At 41.4% G+C, this 27,961-nt stretch overlaps 1 protein-coding gene across 1 annotated transcript in view; it reads right to left on the reverse strand.

Moving 5' to 3' along the window:
• Positions 1-247: 247 nt before the first annotated feature.
• C18H16orf78 (chromosome 18 C16orf78 homolog) overlaps positions 248-27,961 on the reverse strand; it is a 135,636-nt gene continuing 107,922 nt past the window's right edge. Inside the window, exons 2-6 of the mRNA XM_012522246.3 lie at positions 14,784-15,059; positions 12,107-12,202; positions 11,407-11,524; positions 2,615-2,864; positions 248-547 (exon numbers count right to left, since the gene is read on the reverse strand). Coding sequence (XP_012377700.1) covers positions 400-547; positions 2,615-2,864; positions 11,407-11,524; positions 12,107-12,202; positions 14,784-14,969 — 798 coding nt within the window. The 5' untranslated portion in view covers positions 14,970-15,059 and the 3' untranslated portion in view covers positions 248-399. The remainder of the gene's footprint in view (positions 548-2,614; positions 2,865-11,406; positions 11,525-12,106; positions 12,203-14,783; positions 15,060-27,961) is intronic.

The following is a 27,961-nucleotide window of genomic DNA, read 5'->3' on the forward strand; positions in this document are numbered from 1 at the left end:
GGGGGCCAGCGCCACACCAAGCAAAGCCCTGCACAAGGAATGCACCACATCTGTGGGGGGTGGAGTCCTCAACCAGCCTCAACCCGTTGTCCTCGGGTTCCCTCTGGGGACTCTGAGTTCCCTTTTTCTCACTCTTTCTAAGACACCATCCTTTAGAGTCTTTTTTGGGTTCAGATGGGGAGAAAAACAAGTCTCTCCTCAGTTGGTTCTAACTTGGATGGCGATGACAAACCCAATATCAGCACCGTGATGTTTGAGACCTAGGCTTGTTTTCTGATTGCTGGAGTCCTACAAGGGAGGCACTAAATTGGAAGGACCAGGAGTCATGTCAGGAGATGGTGCGTGGCAGGCCATGTCGCCAAGGGCAGGTGGAGAAGGGGACAGTGGGAAAGGAGTTGTTCAGAGGGCTATGCTGGGGTTGCGGGTGAACACTTTTTTTGCATCTATCTCTCCTTCAACCATGTGGGGGTGGACGTCCACGTTCAATCCTGCATCCTTGCACAGCTTCAGCAAGGTCCGAATGTTGTTCTTGGACAGTCTCAGGTATCTGTGCAAGAGAAGACCCAGGGGGTCAGTTGAAGGTGGGGTCACCACATCCTGAACTTTTTATTGAAGAGCGTTGATTTTAGCAGTAGCAAGTTTGGGCTTCCAGAAAGGGCTGCCTCTTCAGACATTGAGCTGAGAGAGAGACCCGATGAAACAGTGACAGAGAGTTGGTGGGAGTTCACACTAGTACAATATTTTGGAAATCAGTTTGGCAATATGTATATGCCAAGTACAAACCACTACCATCATCAACACCCACCCATTCATTAATCATTGACTTGGTAACTTGGGTCAAGTTCTCAACTTATCCCAGGAGAGAAGTCAACAGAAAGAAAATGCTATATACACAAGGGCTGTTCATTCTGGGGTTATGAACAACAGGAAAATGGGTAAACTCCATCAACAGAAGAATGGTTAAGCAAATAATGGAATATCCCATTTCAAGGATTATTCTGCTATAATTAAATCGGCATTAGGAAAAGGAAGGTGCAACGTGGTTGTGATGTTAGGCTGAGCAGAAAGGGAAAAAAACAGATTGCAAATTTTCCTGTGTTTCTGTCATCACTGTCATGTATGCATAATTTAAGTGGTGCCAAAGGCTGGAGGATACAGGAAAGTGGAAATAATGGCTGAGCAAAGATGTAGGATTAGAAGTGGTTATTTTACTTTAATAATATTATTATAAAATTGGGCCATTGGTTAAAAATATAAGCTGAAGTCCTATAATGGAACTGATCCCCTTAGCACTGTGAGGTCCAAAGAGTGCCTGTCACCATAACCAGAGAGCTTCTTATCTCACCATCAACCCTGCCCCAGTTTTGGTAGGAGGGGCAGGTCCTCCACTCAGGCTGTCTGCTGGCAGGTTACTTTGCTATAGATGGTATGGAGAGGAGCTACACGTTGATGGACCTCCTGTAGTCCACCCATCAGGAATGGCTTCTCTTCTCTTTCAGGATCTTCCCAGAGCTCCCTGCTCTCACGGCCAGCTCAGACAATTGCCAGTTGGACTGCCTTTCCTGACAACTCCAGCCACAGTAGACCCCTTCCTCCCTAACAGCCCATGTGGGCACTCTCTAGGATTCCATACTGGACAAATTGATCTTAGATGATTCTTTAATGGTTTCATAGATGCCATCTCTCCAAATACTCTATCTCCCTTCCCTGGGGGCTATGGGCCCTGTCCAAATATCTTTTCTCCCCATCATGGAGCCCAGTTAGGCTGCCTGTGGGCCAGAACCAGTCAAAATTGCCCTGACAACCTGAAAGCTGCAGCCAAAGTCTTCCATCCAGTGAACCAGCCAGCAAGGCTCAGAATCCTCAGTTAATCATTTTACCCAAGAGCGTGGCAGAACTTTGCCATGGGGCCGCTCAGATGCCAGGCATAGGAAACCATTGAAACTTACTGCTTTGAGTTTACTGCTGCCCACTCTACAAGGTTCACTATACTACTTTGTTGCCCTGTTTCCTTCTCCATGCAAGTTCTGAGCTTTATCAGTTATGTTATGCCTTTATAGCAAGGGCGAGGGAAAGGGATGACTGGAATTGGGGGTAAGCAGGCTGTCTGGTGTTGCTAAACACCACTAGGTCCTGATAAATAAGACAGAGCAAGCAAGAGGGGAGACCCTCTTCTAAGAGCAGTAAAATACCAAATGGTTTAACACTTTGTTCCTGGCCTCTTGGGGGTTTAAGGCTCCAAATCTATAGCAGTCCACTGGGGAGGGGGTTACTATCACAGCCTTCTTAGCCCCATCGGCCTAAAGCCACTCATCCATTCCTTTTTAAATAAATTCATAGTTTGTGTTGTGAAGCAGACTGAACTACTAGAAGAGTTGTGTAAGTGTCCACAGGCATGGCACAAATGGCAGCATCCAAACTGCATGTTCATCCAAGGGCTGGTGGTCCAGTGGTTGGTGAGCCTGCTCAGACACCCCAATATCTCCAGCCTGGAGCAGGGAACTCACTGGCAGAACTTCAGCCATGCTCAATCCATCCTCCCAGATCTCAGGGCTCAGTGGTGAAAGCCTGTTCTCCCAGGGTACCCCCTCCCCAACCCCAAGGGGCTTCTCACCGGCAGCTCAGCACCTCCTCCGGCTTCAGCAGTCTGACAGACTCGATCTTGGGCTCGGTGCCCTTCTCCATGAGGCTTTTCAGCTTGCGCTCATATGTGGAATCGGGAGCCTTAACTACCCATTCTCTTGAGAGGGTGGACCTCCGGTTAGAAAAGAAGCTATCCTGTAACATGGGCTCGAAACTTTGTCGACGGTATGAGTTTGACCGCTGAATGGACTCCAGGGTGAGCACATCCTTGATGTCTATATCTGAAATTAAACAGATGCTACCAAGGAGTTAGATGCTGCTAGAGGTGGGAAGTAGGAAAGGTTAGAAGGATGCTTGGGTTTCAAACAACTGTTCTGAGATATGAGTATATGGCCTGGCAGGTTTGTTTCTTAGCATTTGTTTAGTCCTTACTTGTCTTTTCCTCCCTCCTTTCTCACTGCCTTCCCACTTCCATCCTCTTCCCTAATTCTCTGCCTTCCTACTTCCTTCTATCACCTCTGCTCGATCTTTTCTCTCCACCCTCCACAGAGGGAGTTCGCCTACTGGAAATTACATAGAGTGAATTGGGAAGGCTTGAAAGGAGATGAGCTTTAAGCTGAGTTTTAAGGACAAATATTTTGCCACATGGAAAAGGGTGAAGAGTATTTCACACTGAAGGACCAGCATATGCAGGCAGAAAGAACAGCATGTGCAGGCAGAAAGGTACAGCATGTGCAAAGGCACAGATATATGAAATGAAGTGGTGAGTGTCTGGTGTGACCCAAATATGGGGTTAGTACTGAATGAAATACTGTTCGGGCTAGAACTCGGAGCCCTCATTTTTTTCTTCTGGTTAAATTTCTCCTACATATTGTACAGATTTTTCCTTATGAGTATGGAATATTTTCTGCCCAATTCTTTTTCTGGCTGGTTATGGTTAGTGTAGGGAAAAGTCTAAAGTTTTAAAAATACATATTTGTCTAACACTCTAACAACCATACCACATTTTATTTGTTTTTAACTAGGCTTTCTTGAGTTTTGTAGGTATGAAATTATATCATCAGGTGAAATGAAAATATCTTCTTAATATTTATAAAAACAATATACTCTTCTTGTCATATTACGTTGGATAGGTCCTCCAAAACAATCACGATGAAAAGAGTCATTCCCCATTTTGTTCCTAATCTTAATTTAAATGATTTTAGCATTTCACCATTTAGAGTGATATTTGCTGCAATTTTTGGTATATATTTTTATAATATTTTAGCAGTTTTAGGCCTGGTTTACATAGAGTTTTTATTAGTATTAAGTTTTTGATTATGCATAATGCTTTTCTATCATTTACTGTTATGATCACCTAGTTTTCTTCTTAATTTGTTGATGTGATAAATTATGCTGTTGAATATCTTGATGTCAAACCATTACTAATCTGCGAGAATAAATCCCACTTGGTCATGGTGTACTTCATACATTGATAGAATTTATTTGCTAAAATTTTATTTGGATCTTTTTAAAATATCAAATGATATTGGCCTATGGTTTGCATATAATACTTTAATATTAAGGTTATGCTGTCTTCTTAAATCAGTGCAAAAATGCCTATATTTTGCATGGTTTGCATTAGTTGAAGCAACCTTGTGATTATCTGCACTTTAAAGATTACATAGAGCCTAGTAACCATTTCATCTCATGCCTTTTTTAGGGGGAAGCTGTCAATCACCTCTTCAACCTTCACTAAAGTATCTGCTCAGTTCAACTTTTCTACTTTTTATTCTATCAGTTTTGATCATTTATATTTGTTACAAAATCATCCATTTCCTGTACATTTTCAAATATATTATATATTCATATACCTATCTTGTATATCAGTACAATTCTTTTAATGTATTATTTTTTGCTTATATGCTTTTTCTTATACAAAATCTTGTATATTTTTGTGCTTCTTTTAACAAGGCTCAAAGTAACATTTTATTTGTCAATGACTTTTTCAAAGCCATTTTTTAAATGGCTTTTTTTCAAAAAGTTAGCTTTAGATTTATCCTTTTGTTTATTTTTTCTTGCATTTGATTACTATCAGGTGGTGTCTAATGAATTATTTTTTGCTTATTCATATTAATTCATTCTTTATGTTTATTAAATTAACAAAAGTTAGTTCTTTCTTTTGCTTATTTTTTTGTTTTATAAAGACAAAAATAATTATTTACTTTTAATTTTCACTCTAAATGTTCCTCTGAACATAAATGTTGCCTCTATTCTGAAGGCTTCAGTATGAAACAGGTTTATTTTCATTAGTTTTTCTTTGATACAAGGGTAATTTGGGAGAATGTTGATTAATTTCTAATCGTTAAGTATCTTTTAATTTTATTTCTAATTATTGGCTTAGAATAACATAATGTGGTCCTGAATTTTTCACCTTGCTTAATGTTTTCTTTCTGGTGAAGTATATAGATGATTTTTGTAAATATTTTTTGCCATGTAAAAATACATGTTTTCTATTGAGAAGATGTAAAGCTATGGTTTGTTAATTGCATTGTTAGATTATACTACGTATCTCCTGATATTGTCTATTCAGTTCTGAAAAGGTACACAAAAATCTCCCCTATAATTATATTTTTAGCAGGTTCTCCTTGCAATTCTGTTTTTACTTTATTTCTTCAGTGACTATATTTTTTGGTGCATGTAGGCTTGCAGTTATTATTTATTCCTTTAAACATTTTAAAACATTGTTCTTTCTGTTAGCTTTAATTCTACCTCATCTAATATAAATATTGCCATGCAATCTTTTTTTTTTTTACATTTCCTTGCTATTTCTCTGCCTATTATTTTAGTCCATTATTTTATTTTCAACCTTTCTTTGTCACTTGGTTTTAAGTTCATATCAAGATTTTGCTTTTTAGACCAATTATTCCCATTTGGTGCCTCTACACTCTTCTGGAAAAGATGAGATACATGGCTGATAAAACCCTTAAGTGCAAATTCACAATATCACCCATTTATTTTCAGTGGTCTTTAGGTGTCAGTCCACTTCCAGATTAATGCCAATCTGATTCTCTTCGCTGTGTAAGTAAATTATTCTTGTTCCCTGTGAGCTTGCAAAATTTCATCAGTAAAGTTGAAGAATTTTACCAAGATATGCCTGGGCAGTCTAGATACCCTATAATTAAGTAAATGGAAGGACAGTGGCCTGGAGAGGGAATGTGACTTGCCCAAGTTTTCACAATATTTTAGTGGCCGAATTGGACCCCTTTATGCCCAGTATGGTAGTCTGACTTGGCACCTGGGTAATGGTGCCAGGTGGCTTCAGCATTCTTTGCCTGTGCATGGTGGGAATTGGTGCTATGTTCCAGGAAAATTATGAGCTGCATATCCCCTCTGACAAAAGTATAAATGGTAAGGACAATTACACATATTAGCAAATATTTGTTGAATGGCTTATGTGCCCAAGATCCCATAGCTAAATAATGGTGGATTCAGGATGTAAACCCAGGTTGTAAGAGTCAGAGATCTGGGAGCTTTGGGCAAAATGACCCACAGTCTTGGGTCTGTGGCTGAATGTAGAAGTTAGGTTTCTAGTGAGCCAGGTTTGGGCCTCCAGGGGCTAATTCTGTATTTATGGAGAAGGGGTGGGGTTAGTGCCCTCCAGCCGTCTTCATTAGGAATGTACCCTTGGCCTGGCATCTACAGAATGTTTTAGACACTGATGCCCAAGAAGGCAAAGCCAAACAATCTCATTTTCCAAAGTCTAGCTGCACAGACATTGCCAATATTTACTTCAGAAGTGCATTCCAATTATTTTCTCACTTTTACTTGCCTTCTAGCCAAAGTGACTTAAAATTCAAATCCAGCTCTTTAACATCTCTCTTAAAAATTTGAAATGGCATCCCATTGCACTCAATTAGGTTTTTGCTTCAGAAAGGCCAGTCTGAGACTTCTGCTTTCAGCTGATGTGGAGTAGCAGGGATTGGATTTACCCTCCCATCTTAAGCAAAAAAACGATGCGTTTTGTATAGGCACCATGGGACAGTGATCCCTGGGAGATGGTCAACAAGTGCAGTGTGCTCTATGATTGCTTCAGCTTATTGCTGAAAGATTTTTACATATTGCAGTACAGGGAGGGGGAAACCCAGGTAGAACCCAGTGGTCTCTCTGAGTAGGGTAGGGAAAATAATTTGGGTAGGTCACAGGAAGGAGCTGCACATAAAGCTCCAGAGATTGTATCAAAGGTTTCTCTCAGATGAGTACTCACCAGTACAGGCAGGTGAAGAAACTACCCAAGGATGGGGAAGGGACCATTAGAAAGGAGCAGGTAGAACCTTTCCTGGAGTTAGTATGGGGCTGGGAATAATTCACATTCCCAACAGTCATAGTTGAGAAACCTTGTATTTCACAGGAAGACTATTCAGAAGCTTATTGCCTCAGAAATAAGAATATATTATCCCTACACTACATACCACTCTGGCCATGCTTAACAAAGCTCAAGACAAAAGCTTCAAAAAGATTAAGCTGTTTCTAAGTAACTTACCTGCATCCCATAGCAAAGCTCAAAATAATTACAGGAATAAAAAAAGTAGCATCCAACAACATAATGTCTGACAACCAATAAAAAAATCACCAGGCATTCAAAGAAGCAGAAAACACGACCCATAATGAGGAGAAAAATCAATCAGTATAAGCAGACCCAGAAATGCCATAGATGATAGAATTGGTAGACAAGGACATGAAAACAGGTATAAATATACGTTGCATGCTCAACAAGCTGTGAACGTGTTAAGGAGAGACATAGAAGATGAAAAACAATCAAACTTGAACTTCTAGAGATGGAAATTATGATGTCTGAAATGAAAAATACCCTAGTTGTAATTAACAGCAAAATAAAACCAAGATAGAAGACTGGGAAAAAAATCAATCATGAGTTATGGAGCTTCAAATACATGAAAACTTGGTACCCTATAGAGTGGAGGACTAAGGAAAAAATGAAGAGATAATGACCAAAAGTTCCCAAATATAGTGAAAACTACAAACACATAAACCCAAGAAGCTCAAAGAACTCCAAAACACAAGAAAAATAAAGTGACATCAAGGGAAATCATAATGGAGTTACTTAAAAACAATAATCAAGAGAAAATCTTCAAAGTAGCCAGAAGAAAAACACATATTACCGCATTCACAGCTATCGCTTAAACATGTGACTTCTCTTGCTGATTTGGGTTTGGGTTGGGCCCACCTGGAGATTGGTCTGGGAGGAAAGCAAAGGAGCTAACAGATGTTTGTGGAGATTCTTGGGGTGAGTCCTCAGAGGGGCCTGACAGGGAGTGCTAAGAGAGGCTGGAGGAAACTGAGAAGTCAGAGAACTCAAGGGAGGAGAGACCATCAGGGAGAAAGGAGAGACCTGCTATATGGTTGTGACAGCAGACTGGGGCTGCGGACATAGTCATGTGGCAGTGATAGGGATGGTGTTTCTCAGTTCAAGGGGAGGGAGGGGGAGTTTTTGTGAAAATAAACTGAGATGAGCAAGATGAAATGGTCTGCTTTGAAAAGCAAAAAATTCTACCCACTGGAGGTGTTACTCTTGTTTCTATTAGTTAGGGCGATTCTGAAGCCAGGAGCATTACATGTCATCCATTCAAAACACTCTCAGGGGCTGGGATCCAGTCTAGATCTGCTTCCTGGAGGCAAATTCTGAAGAACATCCCCCACCTGCCTGGTCCAAAGTAAAGCGTGGTCTAGTAGGAGGTGGTGTACTTAAGGAAGAGAATGGCTGTGTTGTATAACACAGTGAGCTCTATTGTGGACTATGGACTACAGCTAATGGTACAAGTGTAAGAATGTTCTTTCATGAATTATAATGAATGTATGACACTGATACAAGGTGTTAATAATAGGGTGGTATATAGGAAAATACACCTAATGTAAACTATGAATGATAGTTAATAGTACTAGTTTGATAATCATTTATCAGTTATAACAAAGGTAAGTACTGTTAAAAAATAATGCAATTACAAAAAAGTGCTATCATCAATTGTAACAAATGTTCCACAGCAATGCAAGGAGTTGTATATGGGAATCTTCTGTATGATGTTCTCTAAACTCAACTTCTCTAATAAAAAAAGAATGGACTGTGTCGTCAGATCCCTGGAACTCAAACCCTATCCCTTAGCAGCAGTGTGACCTGGGATAGGCTCTTTCCTTGATTGTCTCAATTTTCTCATCTGTAACATGGGGATGTAGTATTTACTTTCTAGAGTTTATATGATGATTAAAAGTACTTCCATCCCTTTGTCAATGCTCAAAGAGTGTTTTTGTTGTTGTTGTATAAATATTGCTATTACCACCACCCATTGGCACCAATTTGAATCTGCTGTTGAATGCAGATTTTGGTAAAACACAAAAGAGCGGGAGTTAGCTAAGACTACACAGAGGGCTGCAGCACTTCCCTCTCAGACTGTTTTCCCTAAGTTGTCATGTAACTGTTCTGGGGGTGGCAGGGAATGTCCAATGGCACTGGATCATAGGTTCCTGCCTCCTAGGCCACAGAGAACTGTGGCATTTGAGAGTAAAAAGGGTTCACTCTGCAAGCAAGGCACCTGGGACACTAGGGGGTCTGGCTCTTGACAAGGACACCAGTGATTCAGGAGCTCTATGGGGGTGAACCCCCTGCTCTGCACTCCTTATCTCCTTTTGGACACCTACCTTAGCCCTTAATTGGCTCCATGACCTTCCTAAGGCCTGCTTTGTTGTCTACTTGACTCCCAACTCCAGACCTTGCCCGCTCTTTTTGGGTCTCTTGCCAGCTACACAGTAAGCTCCTCGCTGTGCCCAGGCTGAGCCCTGACTCAGTCCTGGGCGTGACACCTGGATGGCACAGGTGGTGCCTGGATGCCTCTGTGCCTCTGCTGCACTTGAGCTAGCCCATTTGCTGCCCCCAGTGGCCATTAGCTGTATTACATCGGGAGGAAAAAGTCCACTTTCTGAAAGAGTGGGTTTGCTTGGGGTTGGGGAGGGAGGGGACTGCAGTGGACCAAATATCTTATAAGTCAGCCTGCCCTGCTGGCATCCTTGTGCAGTGAGATGAAAATAATTATTTCATTTGCTGGTAGAAGAGTTACTCTTAGGGAAGGAACTACCTTTGGGAAAATATCTTGTTAGACTATTTTGAGTATGTAAGGACTTAGTGGAACAAATGAAATAAACAGAGGTCCCTAGGGTGCAAAGTTTAAGGAGGCCCTCACTCTCAGGCTGATGCAAGTGCAGGGTTGGCAGCTGAGAGTGAGGGCCTTCTTAAAATTTGCCTCCTGGGTGCCTGGCTTTCTTCTCCCTCATTTCAGTCCTGGAGTTGAGTGAAAACATCAGGAGGCTAGCCCTGCAGGGGAAATGTAGCCTGCAAAAACTCCTGGGGTCAGGGGACCAAAGGACTTTGAAGCATAAAGGTGTCTCATAACTGACTTCTAACATGGCTGATATATACTTCTGAGATGTAATTCTTACCTTCTCTTGCCCCAACACCTTCAGTAAAATTTGCTTACCTATAAAGGTGTCATGGGAGCAGTTTGGGGAAAACCCAAGGAAGGAGGGCTGTGTTCTGTGTCTGGGGTCCCTGGAGCAGGGAAAAGAGAACATCCACTGCAGGTGAGACTGATGGGGGCTCAGGGGTCCAGCAGGACCAGGACTGTGGAGCCAGCCAGGGCACTGGCAGTCACAGAAAACCTGGAAAGGTATGGGACTTCCCATGGGGCATAAACCAATCTAATTTTATTTTTTAAATAAACTTTTTAATTTGGAATTATTTTAAGAAAAGTTGCAAAGCTAGTATAGTCTCTGTATACCCTTCACCCAACTTCCCCTAATGTTAACTTCTTACATAACCAATGGGACATTTGTCAAAACTAAGAAACTAATACGGGTACAGTACAGAGTTTTGTTCCCTCCCCTCCCCCACCCAGGTTTTTTTTACTGAAGTCTTTTTACTTTTCCAGAATTGAGTCCAGGATCCCACATTGCCAATTCTTATTTAAATCTGATAGTTTGATTACAATAGCTTTGATGTATTAGATGAAAAGAGCAAAAAGGACTTTTTGTTGGGCAGTTTTGTCCAAGAGAACTGGCAGCTGCTGCTGGAAGGCTCTCATCCACAGTTTCATTGGGTTAATTGAAATCCCGTCCAGATTTCTCTTTACTGTCCCAAGGGGTCAGGTATAATAAATGCACCTATTTTTCAAACACCTGAGAATTTTAGCATATATTTTACTTAAAAATAGCTATTTGCTAACATTTATTGAGACCCTACTCTGGGGCGGGCATTGTGTTTTACCTGCATCACCTCAATAAATCCCCATAACTACACTAGGAGGTACTGTCCTCCTTTCATAAGGGAGAATAACTCAGAGCCTCAGAAAGGCGACTTGCGAAGGGTTATGCAGCTGGGAGTTAGCGATGGAGAGGCGGGACAGGGACAGGATTCAAACCCGTGCAGTCCTGGAGCCTGCCCCTCTCTCTGTGCAAGCCTCGCCTGACAGGCTTCAGGCCAGCAGGCTTGGAATTACAGCAGGTTCTGTAATTGACATTGTCACCACAGCATCTAATTGATGAGATCATTCGGAACTCATGAAGTCGGACCCCACCACGGTGGCTTGGGAAGCTGGGACGACCTATGCTGGCTCCCTGAGAGCGCGCGCCAGGCGCAGACCGAGCCTCGGTGTGCCCCGCCCCTGCCCAAGTCACCCAGCTTGCCAAGCCGACCCTTCGCCCCCAGTGTGACCCCCGTGGCACGGACTCCGGTGTCCGTAACGCAGCCAGGGGAGTCCGAGGGTCACGCGCTCCCCTCACCAGATTTCCTGGTGTAGTTGCTGGGGGATATGCTGAGGCGTTTCCCCTTTTTCTCTGATTTATAGCGCCTTCCGTGTGTGGCGGGGTCCCCATCTTTCCTGGACTTTCTCGCGGTGGTCTTGGAGGAGAATGGGAGAGAAGTTACCCCCCTGGTGAAAAGATCTGGCCTCGCCTCCCCCAACCCCAGACGGAGCCATTTCAAGGGTTTGCTTAAGGGACAGGCAAAGGGGAGAAAGGGGGCACCCGGAGAGGCGGCATGCGCTTGCAGACCCACTCCCGCCGGTATCCCCCGCCTCCCTGGGGGGCTGTGAGCAGCCGGGGGGCCGCAGCCCCGATAGCCAGTGAGGTCGGGGCTGCGCCGTGTGCTGTGCCACGGGGGAGGCTCCCGGAGGCCGTGGGGTCAGACGGCGTTCCTGAAGGTTTTGGGGGAGAGGTGAGAGGACAGAGATGAACCCCCGTGGAGAGCGGGACTCTACCTCGGGCACGTAGCTCTTCCCGCCGGGGTGGGCCGGTTTGGTGGGTGGGAGCTGCGTAGGGGGTGGCTCATTTGGGTGAGTGTGGGGCAGGAGTGGATTTTAAAGCCTTAAAGTGCAAAACTAGCTGGACCCTGAGTGGGAGAGGAGTGGGTGCCTCTCAGGTATGGGGACTCTAATGGGGGGGTGTGGTAAGGGGACTGTGCTTCCTTCCCAGGAAAGGATACCTGGCGGTTCCCCGCCTGCGGTTTCAGGATGCCTTTTACTTTCTTCATTTCCTTCACATTTTCTTTAGGGAATGGCTTCACAGGCTTTTTCTGCTTCTGAAAAGAAAAGGGAGGAAAGTGCTGTAGTCACCCCCATGGGCACGGGCCACCCTCTGCCCCCCAAAAGGAAGCCCTGGGCCTCAGGGAAGGGAAGATTCTCTGGGGAAGGGGCACCCTCCATCCAAACCCTGCTTTAGCCACACCCTGGTGCCTGTGTCCCCTCACTGTCCCTCTGTGGCCAGCCACACCCTGGTGTCTCTGACCTTCAGAATGACTTTCCAAACCCCAGATCTGGTCTGGTCCCTCCCCACCTCTGAATCCATCACTAGCTCCCTATTGCCCTCTATGTTAGGGTCCCACTTCCCAGCCTGGCAGAAACTCCTTTCAGCCGCCCAAACATCCCTTCTAACTGTGATTTCCCTGGTAGCCTGGGAGCACAGGAAGGCTGGCCTGTCTTCAGGCAGGTCCTACCTACCTATTCAACCTCTGTCCACCCAGGATGCTCCCTTTGCCCCTGACCCTACCTCCACCTCTGTCTTTCCAGTGTTCTTTTAGCAGAATTCATCTCCCTTTCTCCTAGCTGGGTGCGTCCTGCACGTGTCAAGGAGCTGAGCCCACCATGTCTTTAGTGCAGCCCTTGTGGATCTGCATGGACCTGCGGCAGAAGGAAGCCAGCCTCAAGACGCAGGGGTGGGCCAGCCAGAAAGACTCCCAAGGTGTGTGACCCCTAAAAGGGCATTTGTGTAGGGAGGCCTCGAGAGAAATGCAAAGAGATGGAGAGACTGCGGTGGACTCCACCTCCTCTGGGGCTCTGGCTGTGCAGAGGTAGTGCTAACAGGTAGCCTCCAGGTCAGACACCTGGGCTGGAATTCGGCACTTGCTTAGTGACTAGGTAAATGACTGCATTATGCTCTCTCTGTGGCTCAGTTTCCTTGTCTGAAAGATGGGGATAACAGATCTACTTCTGAGGGTTGTTGTGAGAAATAAATGAATTAAATCATCTTACTGCTAAGCCCTCTGTGAGTCTTAGCGATCATTATGGTGGGACAGAAGGAGTGTGTTGAGAAGTCACTTGGGGGTATGGACGGAAGCTGCCAAGGGCTTGATGTCTTGAACAGCCTTCTAAGGATAGGAGTTCTTGTGAATTTCTGGGCTTTTGTTTGGCTTAGGGGAAGAGGTGATGCAAGTTGGGGCCAGTGCTTAATTTTTGGGTTGAGAAGGGAGAGGATAAGGCCACCTCCAGGGGTCTCCTCTTCCAATGGTCCCCCCACAATCAGCCTCCCTGTATTTTGGGGGAAACTAAGGGGAATTGATGAGGTGATGCCTGAGACCCAAGGAAACTGCCACAGCTGCTGGCACAGCCTCTGTGGCTGAGACTTGGTGATAAAATAGGTAAATCTCAGGATGGCCAGACTTGAGCCCAGTAGAAGGCAGAGGAGGCTGCAGGGGATGGGCCCAAGAAGTGCAGACGATCCTGGTTGTCCCCAACTATCTCCCCCGAAAGGCTCCTGCCCACCCCCTACTGCTCAAAGCCTGCCAGAGAAGCATTACCCTCTTTCCTAGGGGCTTAAAAATGCCACAGGCTTCTTGGAAGGGTAATGGTGCTGCTTGGAGATTTCATTGTACTTCCAATTTAAATTTGTTCCCTTCCTGGGCCCAAAATTATGTACAATAAAAGCCACATATAAGGTAAACCTGTTAAAACATTGTTAGAATATAATCTTAGTGAAAGAAGGTGGGACCAGACATATTTACCATGAAAAGTAACATAATGACTCTGACATATTATTAAATTTAGTACTAAGCTACTCAAGTTGCCTAGAACCTTAGCATAAAATATATTTATCTTGATGTATTTCATTATGACAATTGAATTGGTAGATATACTCTTTCTGACTATAAATGATACATGAGCACATAAACAAAATGGGAGCTTTCCTGAAAGGCTGGAAGTGCTGAACTGGATAAAGCAGGGAAAGGGGAGTCGATTGGCAGACTTGGCCTGACAAAGCCCTTGAGCTTGGGAACTGGGTAAATCTCAGTGAGACCCCTGGCTCTGACTTTTATTAGCTATGAGATCCTGAGCACATGACTTCTCTTCACTTCAGCTGCCTTCTCCTTCAACTGAGGGGTAGTAATGGCACCTCCCTGTAGCCTCTCTGGGAGCAGTTGGTAAGTCATGTGTGGTGCTGAGCACAGTAAGTCCTTAATGAGAGTTAGCTCTGGGATGGGCCTCACCATTCCTACTGCTATTTTTCAGCCATTTTACTCTAGGGATCCAGGGAGTCAAGTTGGCATCCTCCACTGAGAGGGCACCACTTTCCATGGACAAGCTTCTCCACCCATGATAGGCCTTCTTCAGAGCCCAGGGAGGAGCTCTGGGGGAAACTGAAGCTGAATTGGTCGCCATAGTTCCTAGAGAAAGAGGGAAGGGCAGGTTAGAATTAGCTCAGATGCAGGGCTGTAAAGAAGAGATATGTTAGCAGATGTCCTGATGGGGATAGTGGCAGTGAGAATTGCCCTTTGACCTTGAAGCCATCAATGAAGAAGGAAGTGGCTGGGGGCAGTGGGAAGGATCCCATCCTGCCGGCGTGAGGACCCCAGCAGCTGCTGCCCTCGGCCCTTCTTGAATACATACCTGTTGAGTTTGCTTCTTCTTGCCTTGCCTCCGCTCCATCCACTCCAACACCCGCGTGAGGTCTGACATTCTCCTCTCCTCGGCAGTCTTCCACATGGACTTCCGTCCTATGGGCATCACATCCTTGGGGTCCTCTGGTTTTTCTAACATGATGGAGTCTTGTTCGTGCTTTTGGGTGGGGAACATCACTCTCACTCTTGGTCCTTCTGTCTCTACTTGCTCACTTGGCTGATAAACAAGGCAGGGTGTGGCCTCCAGCTGCTGGGGTGTTGACCTCTAAAGGGAGGAGAATCTGGAGGTGATTGTGAGGTCACTGTTAGGCTTGCTGCTGGCCTCTGGAGTCAGGGTGATGGTGGCCATTGGCTACCTTCCAGTTTTTCCCACCTGGCCACTGTCTCCCTTTTGATACCATCTCCCACCTGGACTGCCACAGCCTACCTTATGGCCTCTCCATCCCTACTGCCACAGATATGTGATTAAAAGAAAGGTCCGCTCACCCATTTCCCTTTCTCAAAAACTTTCAGTGGCTCCCTGCTGCCTATCAAAAAAACCAAATTCCTTAATTCAGCATCCACAATTTACATTAACTACAATGAAGTTTTTATAGGCTCAATTCCTTCAATTTCGATCATTCGTTTATTCATTTAACACATAGTTAGCAGACACCTACTATGTGGTGGGCACTGTACAGGACAAAAGCATATGCCCAGACCACTTAAAAAATTTGGGCAAGTGGGAAAGACAAGACAGCAGTCAAATAACAACCTATGAATGCATAATGGCAAATGAAGATGAGGGCTAGGAAGGAAAGGAATGCAATTCTGTGAAAACTTATAACAACACACTAGACCTGGATGGGTAGTGATGGGTCACATGAGCTTAGAGCAGAAAGGTAATAAGTAGGCTTCAATGGGGCTCTGCGCCCCAGGGACAAAACATGCAAAGGTCCTGTGGCAGGATGGAAGCACAGCACACTAGAGGGACACTAGAAGGCCAGCAGGGATGGAAAACCAAGTGTGAGACATGATTGTGGACCGGAGGGCAGAGGCCAGACATGCAGGACCTTGGAGGCCTAGTGAGGAGTCTGAGCAAAGGGAAGATGATAAAGGGAGTCAATTTTTTATTGAAGGAAACAGTATATATAGAAATGTGCAAAAATCACAAGTGAAGATACCTGTGTAACCAGTAATTAGAATTTCCCAGGGATAATCTGACTTATGACTTCACAGATTTGTTTTGCCTGATTTTTTTTAAATGGTAATTTTTAAAAAAATTTATTTATTTCTTCTCCCTCAGCCCCTGTTCTCTGTTCTCCGTGTCCATTCACTGTGTGTTCTTCTGTGTCTGATTGTATTCTCATCAGGCGCACTCGGGATCTGTGACTTTCATTGTTGTGTCATTTTGCTGCGTCAGCTCTCCGTGTGTGTGGCACCATTCCTGGGCAGGCTGTGGTTTTGCGCAGGGCAGCTCTCCTTGCATAGGGGCCATTCTTTGTGCAGGGGGCACCCTTATGTGGGGGTATCCCTGCGTGGGCTGGCACTCCTTGCATGCAGCAGCACTGTGCGTGGGCCAGCTCACCACACAGGTCAGGTGGCCCTGGGTTTGAACCTGTGCACCTTCTATATGGTAGGTGGATGCTCTATCAGCTGAGCCACATCTGCTTCCTTCGCCTGATTTTTAAATGTATTAATATGCCATGTAGTCTTTTGTATCTGGCTTCTTTTACTTTACAGTATTTTTGGGATATTCATCTACAAGCTTACTCTTTGAAAACATCACCTACGACATAAGCTCCAGCCAGCCTGTCTTGTGGCTATTTTTTCAACATTCTACGAACTTTTATGAGTTCAAGACTGTGCTGTTCTCTTAGGTTAGAATGTCCTCCTCTGATTCCTCTACTGTGGAAGCTTTCTTCATTCTCCCTTGTCAAGTTCCGCCTTCTCTGAGAAGCCTTCTTTGGCAACTCCCTTAGCAAAATGTATTTCTTCGCCCACTGTGTTCTTCTAATGCTTTGCTCTTGACTTTTTAAATGGAAACATTTATTTTTTTATGTCAATGTTACAAAATACTCACTTAACACAAGATAGTAACTACAATAATAATAAATCTGCTTAATTCAGCACCAAGGTCAAGAGTTAGTGGTTCTAACTTTTACTCTTAAACTCCTGGATACCAAGTTCCCTTCAGAATTAATCCCACTAGACTTTAACCTCCGTGAGCATGGGGCCTAGATCTTTTTCACTCCATACCTTATCCCAGGCCCCTAGTAAAGTCCTTGGCATACATATAGTAGGTGCTCAATGAATATGTGTTGAAAGAATGAAAGAGTAGATGAATGAACATATTTTAGATATTGCAAACAGATGTTTTAGAATTTAATAGAAATGTGCAAAAAAACCAGATTACTAAGACAGCACTGGAAAGAGCACAGGAAATAAGGCACTTATATGAAGCAGGTAAAGAGAGGGAATAAATTTTATTCATGTCAAATCCTCTTCAAAATGAACTGTCTTTTTTTGGGAGGGGCAAAATAACTTTCTAAGAGCTTAGAATAGAAGGTGGAACCTGGGGACATCTAAATTTTGGTGGACTTACTCTGCATGAGATAAGGGGGGAAGGATTTCTTTGTTGCTCTGAAGAGTTAAGGAAGAGAAAGGAGGAGGGAACCAATGATAAGAAGAAAGACCATACACACTATAATGTGATTGCCAACCCCAACCTCTAGTAAATTTATCAAACTTAATAAATGTTGGGGTGAGTGGATTTCAAATATGGATCAATTTGGGGAAGATGTGGAAGGACAGAAATGGGAAACAATGAAAAGTGTGAGCAGGATGTATTAGTTAGCCAAAGGGGTACTGCAAAGTACCAGAAATCTGTTGGGTTTTATAAAGGGTATTTATTTGGGGTAAAAGTTTACAATTACAACACCCTAAAGAATCCAACTCAAGGTACTGTAAGAAGTACTTCTTCATCGAACACTGCCATGTCTTGGAGCAAGTTGGCAGGTGATGTTTATGAAGTTCACAATGTGAAGTTCAGCCTTCCTCTTCCCTCTTAACACTCCATAGGCCCAGCTTCTTCCTATCTCAGCTGTAGGAGGGCTTATTTCTTTCTGGACCTTCTTAGCTGCTCAGGGTTCTGGTCTCTTCAGCTGCAAACTATCAGGCAAATGGTTCATCTCTCTCTGTGGCCACAGGATCTTCTTCTGTGTCTATGGAGTTCGCTCTCTTTCTCTTGTATCTTCTTCGTGTGTTTCTTCTTGAAGGGGGCTACATAAATGCATGCTCTAATGACATCGCCAAATCAAAGCCCTAATCTTGATTTAATCAAGTAAATGTAAAGCTTTTGAATTTAAATCAATCAAAAGATATTATGCTCGGAGGAACAGACCAGTTTACAAACATAATCTATATCTCCTTTTGGAATTCATAAGTAATATCAAACTCCCACATAGGTGAACCCAGGAACTCATGGAATCCAGGCGGGGCTCTAGATTTTCACATGGCAATGAAAGTGGAACTTGGGTCAAGTTCACCCAAATGTTTGAGGAAGGTGGGGACTTTCTCTGACATCTACACTACTAGGTGACAAATTTTCCAAAGAATAGTTTGATAAAATAAAAGCCCTGAAATGGGCATATTAATAAACCAATAATCCCACTTTTAAGGATTCATTCTATAGAAAATATTAAAGATTTATCAAAATTAAGCTATAAGGATGTTAATCATAGTATTTTTTTTTAAATGAAAAAGTTTTAAACCATAGTGTGCACTCTACTGTGTGGTCATTAAAATACTTTTTAGAAGAATATCTAGTCACAGGAAAGAGTCATCATACTATTAGATGAAAAATGAGTTATAACAAACACACACACCTATTTTCATAAAATGAAAAGTGGATGTGAACCTTCTGCTTCTGCACAAGATGAAGTAACAGGGGCCAAAATTATCCTTCCTGACTGAAACAACTGAAAAACTGGATAAAATATATGAAGCAACAATTTCCAAGACATTGTACATCAGGCCATGAAGGAAGCTTCATGAAAAACAGGACATGAACAAGGTGAGCCCTATGAGTACCTCAGCTCCTGCTGTAAGAGAGTGACCGCCAAGTTGTGGCACAGGAAGGGGAGTCATAGGTGGAGCATGACAAACTCCCTGAGTTGAGGAGAGGGGACTGAAAGTCTAGGGAGGTCAAGGTGGTTAAAGTTCACTGGAAAGAGGACTGGAGAAGAGAAAGCTGCACAGGAAGAGAAGTACGGAGTTCTTTGAGTAGTTAGCTGAATCAACGAACATGTGTGCGGGGAGTTTGTAAGGCCAGGGAAAGAACCCTCTGAAAGGGTAGAAGGAACAGCAGGTAGCACTCCCACAGGCCAGGAATGGTGCCTGTTCCAGGCAGACTGGAAACCTCACAATTCATTGGGCCTTGGGTAAAGTATCCCAAAGTGTCTTAGTAGTGGGAAACGACTAGCCCTACATGAAATGCTGCTCCTATCCTGCCTAACAAATCTGAAATACAAGACCGGATAAGTGGATTATCTCTCAATAAAGGTTTTATTAAAAATAATTCAGGGCCCAAAAGTATCGAACTATTTCTAAGTAATCTACTGCATCCCAGAATAAAGCTCGAGAATATTTATAGGAACACAAAAACCATCTAGCACCTAAGGCAGTAAAGTTTGCAATGTCTGGCACCCAATAAAAAATTACTAGGCATGCAAAATAGCAGGAAAATATGACTCATAACTAAGAATCAATCAGTAGAAATTGACTCAGGTTGACATAGATAATAGAATTAGCAAAAACAGTAAAACAGTTATTTAAAAAAATTTTTTTACAACTTTTTATCTTCCATAATATCTTTTAATTAATTAATTTATTTCTCCCCACTTCCCCCATTGTCTGCTCTCTGTGTCCATTCACTGTGTGTTCTTCTGTGTCTGCTTGTATTCTCATTAGGTGGCTCCTGGAACCGATCCTGGGACCTTCTGGAGTGGGAGAGAGGTGCTCATTCTCTTGTGCCACGTCAGCTCCCTTTAAAACAGTTCTTATAACTACACCTTATGGTCAAAAGCTAGAGATAATATTTAGCATGATTATTTTACATTTTTTAATGTAAGATAAAAAAGATCCAAATTGAACTTATGAAGAGGAAAACTACAGTATCTGAAATGAAATAATACACTGGGTAATAGTAATGGCAGATTGGGTATTGCAGAAGAATAGATTAGTGAACTTGAAGATATAGAAATGAATGAAAATAAAAACATTCATATTTTCAAATTTTTTGAGCCAGTTTTGGTAACTTGTGTCTTTCCAGGCCTTTTTCCATTTCCTATAAGTTTTCTAATTTGTTGGCACAAATTTATTCATTATATTCCTTTATAATTCTATTGGTCTGTAGTGAAGTCCTCCTTTTCAGTCCTAAATTTGATATGCCTTCTCTTTTTATTCCTCTGTCATTCTAGCTAAAGCTTTGTCAATTTTGTTGCTATTTCAAAGCACTCCATTTTTTTTTTTTTTTGGCTTTGATGATTCTTGTTTTTCTGTTTTCTGTTTTCTAGTTCATTGATTTAAGCTCTCATCTCCATTATTTTCTTTCTTCTGCTTGCTTTGGGTTTAGTTTGTACTTTTTTCCCTCAGGATGTATTTATTTCACCTTCTCCTTTTTTAAACAAATCAATTTTATTGATACATATTAATAAAGCATAAATCCATCCAAAGAGTACAATCAGAGTTGTGTATTCATCACTTCAATCATTTTTTGGGCATTTTCATTATTCCAGTAATAATAGTAATGCTCATCACTAATAAACAAAATCTCATCACTTCTTTTTTTTTTATTGACTTTGTAGTAATATTACATTAAAAAAATATATATATGAGGTCCCATTCAACCCCACCACCCCCACCCCACCCCTCCCCCCCCAGCAACACTCATTCCCATCATCATGACACATTCATTGCATTTGGTAAGTACATCTTTGGGCACCTCTGCACCTCATGGTCAATGGTCCACATCATGGCCCATACTCTCCCCCATTCCATTCAGTGGGCCCTGACTCATCCCTTCTTAATCTCTCTATGCTTCCCCATCATACATAGCTGCTATTCTGTATCCTTCTCTCTAGTTTATTTATATTTTGTAGAAACAGTCTTATCTATGCAAAATCACTCATATATGTATTTTACATGAGGTTTCACTATGTTATAGTTCCATGTTATCTTTTTAAGCTCTCCTTCTAGGAATATAAATGTCCTTAGGCTTTCCCTTTCAAGCACTGTCATAGCCATATAATAGCTCTGATAGTCACAAACACCATGATGTACTCTTACCATTTCCATTTATTTCCAAAGATTTACGAACAATTTTTTTAAACCAATTCTGCACAAATTAACCATTAGCTTTCCATTCTCTACCCTCATTTTATTTTCTGGTGACCTATAGTCTAATTATTAGTTCTGCGAGTTTACATAATATATTTAGTCCTTAATAGCACAGTCATACAGTATTTGTCCTTTTGTGTCTGGATTGCTTCACTCAACATAATGTCCTCCAGGTTCATCTATGTTATATGTTTCATGACTTTATTTCTTCTTACCATTGCATAATATTCCATTGTGTGTATGCACAACTATTTGTTTATCCATTCATCAGTTAATGGACACTTGGGTTGTTTCCAACTTTTGGCTATTGTGAATAATACCGCTGTGAACGTCAGTGTGCAGATGTCTATTTGTGTCACTGCTCTCAGTTCTTCTGGGTATGTACCTAGCAATGGTATTGCGGGATTCACGTGGCAAGTCTATATTCAACTTTCTTAAGAACTGCCAAAGAGTCCTCCACAGTGGCTGCACCATTCTACATTCCTACTAATAGTGAATAAGCATTCCTATCTCTCCACATTCTCTCCAATATTTACAGTTTTCTGACTTTTTAAACAGTGGCCAGTCTAATAGGTGTGAAATTATATCTCATTGTAGTTTTGATTTGCATTTCCTCAATCGCTAGTGATTTTGAACACTTTTTTTCATGTGTTTCTTTACTGTTTGTATTTCTTCTTTGGACAATTGTCTATTCAAGTCTTTTGCCCATATTAAACTCTTATTGGATAGGTGATTGTGAAATATTCTCTCCCATTGAACTGGCTGCCTTTTCACCCTTTTGACAAAGTCCTTTGAGGGGCAAAAGTGTTTAATTTTGAGGAGGTTCCATTTATTTTTTCTTTTGTTGTTCATGCTTTGGGTATAAAATTTAAGAAACTACTGCCTACCACAAGTCTTGAAGATGTTTTCTTATATTTTCTTCTTGGAGTTTTATGGTTGTCACTTTTATATGAAATATATTTTATATGTCCTTGATCCATTTTGAGTTGATTTTTGTATAAGGTGTGAGATAGGGGTCCTCTTTCTTTCTTTTGAATATGGATATCCAGTTCTCCCAGCACCATTTGTTGAATAGACTCTTGTGTCCAAGCTGGGTGGGCTTAACAGACTTGTCAAAAATCACTTGACTGTAGATGTGAGGGTCAATTTCTGAGTTCTTGATTTGGTTCCTTGGTCAATCTGTCTGTTTTTATGTCAGTACCATGCTGTTTTTGCCACTGTAGCTAAGTATTTTGAGGATTTTTGCATCTATATTATTAGAGATATTGATCTGTAATTTTCTTTTTTCATAGTATTTTTATCTGGTTTTTGTATTAGGGTGATGTTGGCTTCATATAATGAGTTTGGTGATTTTTTTCCTGTTTAACTTTTTGGATAAGCTTGAACAATATTGGTATTTGATCGTCTTTGAATGACTGGCAGAATTCAACTGTGAAGCCATCTGGTCCTGGGCTTTTCATCTGGGAGGTTTTTGATGACTGTTTCAATCTCTTCACTTGTGATTGGCTTATTGAGGTCTTCTATTTCTTCTAGGGTCATTGTAGGTGGTTTGTATGTTTCTAGGAATTTGCCCATCTCATCTACATTGTCTAGTTTTTTTGGCATATAGTTGTCCATAGTATCCCCTCATGATCTCTCTTATTTCTGTAGGGTCAGTGGTAATGTCCTCCTTCTCATTTCTGATTTTATTTGTTTGCATCTTCTCTCTTTTTTTCTTTATCAGTCCAGCTAAGGGTCTGCCGATTTTGTTGATCTTCTAAAAGAACCAACTTTGGGTTTGTTGATCCTATTTTTGTTGTTGTTGTTCTTGATTTCACTTATTTCTTCTCTCATCTTTACTATTTCTTTCCTTTGGCTTGGTTTGAGATCAGTTTGTTGTTCTTTTTTCTAGTTCCTCCAGGTGTGCATTTAGAACTTCAATTTTAGCTCTTTCATCTTCTTTAAATTTTTTTTTATTTTAAAGAAGCTTTAGATTACATAAATGTTACCTGAAAAATATAGGGGATTCCCATCTGCTCTGTTCCCTCCCCCTCACACACTTTCCCCCATTAACAATATCTTTTATTGTGTGGTATATTTGTTACAATTGATAAGCATATATTGAAGTATTGCTAGTAACCTTGGACTATAGTTTTCATTTAGTTTACCTCTGCCCTGCACAATTTTACAGGTTATGATAAAATGTATAATGGCCTGTATCCTTCATTGCAATGCCAAGCAGGACAATTCCATTGACCTCAAAATGCCCACCTGTTACACCTATTCTTCCCTCTACCTCCCCTTAGAAACTCTGGTGGCCAGTGCCTTTATATTAATGATATATAAATTTATCAATGATAAAAGTTCTTCCATTGCTAGAATAATAATGTCTACTTTAGTCCATTGTTCATTCCCCAGTCTTGAGGATTTGGGGATGGTGATGTCCACTCTGTTACTAATTGAGAGGGGGCTTAGATCATATGGTGCAGATGGATGGAACTATCTTGCTTGCAGTTGTAGACACTCTGTTCCTTGGGATAGGCATTGTCCATCATTATCTCCTTGTTAGTTGTCCTGAGTGAATCCAATTTACTGTAGAGTAGGTATTGCAACTCTGCTGAGATTCAGGGCTCAACTGGTACATGACCAGACTAAATCTATTCAATGTAAGCATTGGGTACTATAAATTTCCCTCTCAGCACTGCCCTTGTGGTGTCTCATAGATTTTGATAGGTTGTGTTCTCATTTGCATTCCTCTCAAGATATTTGCTGAATTCCCTTGCAATTTCTCCTTTGACCCACTGATTAAGAGTGTGTTGTTTGATCTCCATATATTTATGGCTTTTCTGTTTTTCCATTCATTATTGATTTACAACTTCATTCTGTTATGATCAGAGAAAGTGTCTTGTATGACTTCCATCTTTTTAAATTTATTGAGCCTTGTCTTGTGACCCAACATATGGTCTATCTTGGGGAAGGATCCATAAGCACTTGAAAAGAATGTATATCCTGATGTTTTGGGGTACAATGCTCTATACGGATCTTTATTTATCCTTTGTTCATATGTTCTATCCATGAATGACAGTGATATATTGAAGCCTTGAAATATTATTGTAGAGACATCACTTTCTCCTTTCAGCTTTTCTAGTGTGTATCATGTATCTTGGGGCACTCAGATTACATGCATAAATATTTAGTATAGTTATTTCTTCTCGATTAATTGCCCCTTTTATTAATATATAATGACATCTGTCATCCCTTATAACAGATTTAAAAAATTTATTTCTCCCCTCCTCCCTATCCTCCATATTGTTTGCTCTCTGTGTCCATTCACTGTGTGTTCTTCTTTGTCTATTGTATTCTCATCAGGCAGCTCCAGGAACTGATCCTGGGATCTTCCGGAGTGGAAGAGAAGCTATTACTCTCTTGCACCACCTCAGCTCCCCTGTTCTGCTACGTCTTCTTATTTTCTCTCATCTGTGTCTCTTGTTGTGTCATCTTGTTGTGTCAGCTCTCCATGTAGGGTGGCATTTCTGTGCGGGGTAGCTTTCCTGTGCAGGGTGACAGTCCCATGTGGGGTGGCACTCCTGCATGGGGCCGCATTCCTGAGTGGGCTGGCACTCTGTGTGGGTCATTTCAACACATGGGCCATCTTGCCCTCACCAGGAGGCCCTGGGGATTGAACCCTGGACCTCCTATATGGTATATGGGAGCCCAGTTGGTTGAGCCACATCCGTTCCCCCTAATTAACAGTTTTCCATTTAAAATCTATTTTGTCTGATATTAGTATCACTATTCCAGCTCTTTTTGGGTTACTATTTACATGGAATATCTTTTTCCAACATTTCACTTTTAACTGGTTGTGTCCTTACATCTGAGGTGAGTTTCTTATAGACAACATAGAGATGGGTCATATATATATATATATATATTTATCAATTCCATCAGTCTATTTTTTAAAAGATTTATTTACTTTTATTATTAAAATTTATCCCTTCCCCCACTGATGGTTCTCTTGTCTGTCTGTTCATTGTTTACTCACCATCTTCAGGAGGCACCAGGAACTGAACCTAGGACCTTCCACATGGGAGGTAAGTGCCAACAGATTGAGTCACATCCACTCCCCTTGGGCTGTGGCATCTGCTGGCTGGTGGCGTCTGCTTGTTTAGGCATCTGCTTATTGTGGCAGTGTGGTGTCTAGCTAGTTGTGGTGGGTGTGGCATCTGCTTGTCTTCTTTAGGAGACACTGGGACCTCCCATATGGTAGGTGGGTGCCCAACTGGTTGAGCCACATTGGCTTCCCAGTCTATATCTTTTGATTGAGGCATTCAAGTCATTAATATTCAGTGTTATTATTGTAAAGGCATTACTTACTTCATCCATTTTATCCTTTGGTTTTCTGTGTCATATTGTCTGTCTTTTTACCCTTTAATTTACCCTTCCTAATAATCTTCATTTCTACACTCTTCTCCAAGTCTCTTGCCCTTGTTTTTTCCTTTCAGGCTGCAGCACTCCCTTTAGTATCTCAGTAATTCTGGCCTTTTAGTAACATATTCTATCAATTTTTGTTTGTCTGTGAAGACTTTGAACTCACCCTCATTTTTTAATTTTTTAAAAAAATTATTGAAATACATTACTCATACACAAACATACATAAACAATAAGTGTATAATAGTTGTGAACTTACAAAACAAATATATATAACACCAAACAAACATATATAACATCTCACCTTGCTGCCAATAACTTGCATTGTTTTTAAATCTTTTACAGTAATAATTAAAGAGCATTGTCAAAATATTACCATTAAACAAAGTATTTTCCCCTAACCATCCGATTATTATCTTTACATCATTTTTATATGAACATACATAAACAATTAAGTGTATAGTAAAAGTTGTGAACTTACAAAGGAAACATACATCAATCTTGCATTGTCATGAGACGTTTGTTACAAACTATGAAAGAACACTCAAAATCTTACAACTAATCATAGTCCTTATCTTACATTTGGTGTGTTTTTCCCCCAACCCACTCTATTATTATTTTTTAAATATACTTTTTATGACAGAAGTTATAAACTTATAAAACAATCATGCACATGTGCAGAATTCCCAAACAACACCCCTCCACCAACACACCACAATGTGGTAAGTCATTTGCTACAGATAAAATAATATCATCTGATTATTAGCATGTCCATAGTGTACATTTGGCTCACATTTTCCAGGATCAACACAGGACATCTTTGGCATAGATGCAAGAATATTATAGTATTACTACTAACCCCAGTCCATACGTCACCCCAGCTGTATTTTTATCATTCTTCTCCACATTCCTAGCACCCTGCAGTAGTGATATACATTTGTTCTAGCTAACAAGGACACTCTTGCATCTGTACCATCAACCACAATTCTCACCCACCTCTTGGTTTACTGTGCTATCCAGATCCTAGATTATTCTCAAGCATTCTGTCAGTTGGCATTTACATAACTAGACTACCATTTTTAATCACATCCCCATTTATAAACTAGCTGTTACTCACCGTGTGTTACCATCCACTCTATACATTTTCACAATTTTACAGTAAAGCTAATTAAAACTTCTACACATATTAAACATCAGTAGTCCACTCAGTCCTTCTCACCCTCATTTTTGAAGGACAGTTTTGCCAGATACAGAATTCTTGGCTGACAGTTTTTCTCTTTCAGTACCTTAAATATATCATAACCATGTTCTTCTCACCTCCATGGTTTCTGAAGAGAGGTTGGCACTTAATCTTACTGAGATTCCCTTGTATGTGATGCTTTTCTTTTCTTTTGCTGTTTTCAGAATCCTCTCTATCTCTGATATTTGTCATTTTGAATAGTAGGTGTCTCGGGGGTAGGTCTATTCAGATTTATTCTGTTTGGGGTGTGCTGTCCTTCCTGGATATTGATATTCATGTCTTTCATAAGGATCGGGAAGTTTTCAGTCTTTATTTTCTCAAATATTCTTTCTACCCCTTCTTCATTCTTGCCACCTTCTGGGATACTGATAATGTGTATGTTTGTGGTTATGTCATTAGGTTCCCTGAGACCCTGTTTTATTTTTCCATTCTTGTCTCTTTCTGATCTTGTGTCTTTACCAGTTCAAGTGATGTCTTTGAAATTACTAATTCTGTCTTTGAGCAATTCAAATCTGCTCTTATGTGCCTCTAATGTATTTTTAATCTCATCCATTGTGTGTTTCATTCCCTTAAGGTCTGTTACTTTTCTTTGCAGGATTTCAGATTGTTCTTTATACTCACCCACTATCTTCTTAATATCTTTTATCTCTTTAGCCTTATTTTTGTTTGATTCTTTGAATTGACTTAAGAGAGTTTTGTGATTATCATTGATTAATTGATTTGTATTTCTCCAGGATATTTAGTTTGTTCCTTTGGTTGGGCCATCTCTTCCTGTTTCTTAGCATGGCTTGTAATTCTTTGCTGATGTCTAGGCATCTGAGTATGTTGGTAAATTAATTCCAATGGCCAATTTCTCTCTCTTATCTATTGTTTTTTTTTACAGCTCTTCTTTGATATTTGGTTCGACTTATTCTAAGTCTTTAAAATTTCCCAGCCTAAGTTATCAAAATTGTGCCAGGGACTCACTAACAGGGTGCAGATTTTTCCCCCAGGAGTTAGGGAACAGACAGAACCAAAAGCAGTTTTTGTCCATGCAATTTCCAGACAAGCCGGCAGATGGCATTTCGTGGTGCACATTTCCATGGTGGTGTTTCTTAACTTTATTTTGTACATTTAATAATTGAAAAGATAAACAATAATTT

Source organism: Dasypus novemcinctus, chromosome 18, assembly GCF_030445035.2.
Source record: "Dasypus novemcinctus isolate mDasNov1 chromosome 18, mDasNov1.1.hap2, whole genome shotgun sequence".
In the NCBI taxonomy this organism is placed as follows: Eukaryota; Metazoa; Chordata; class Mammalia; order Cingulata; family Dasypodidae; genus Dasypus; species Dasypus novemcinctus.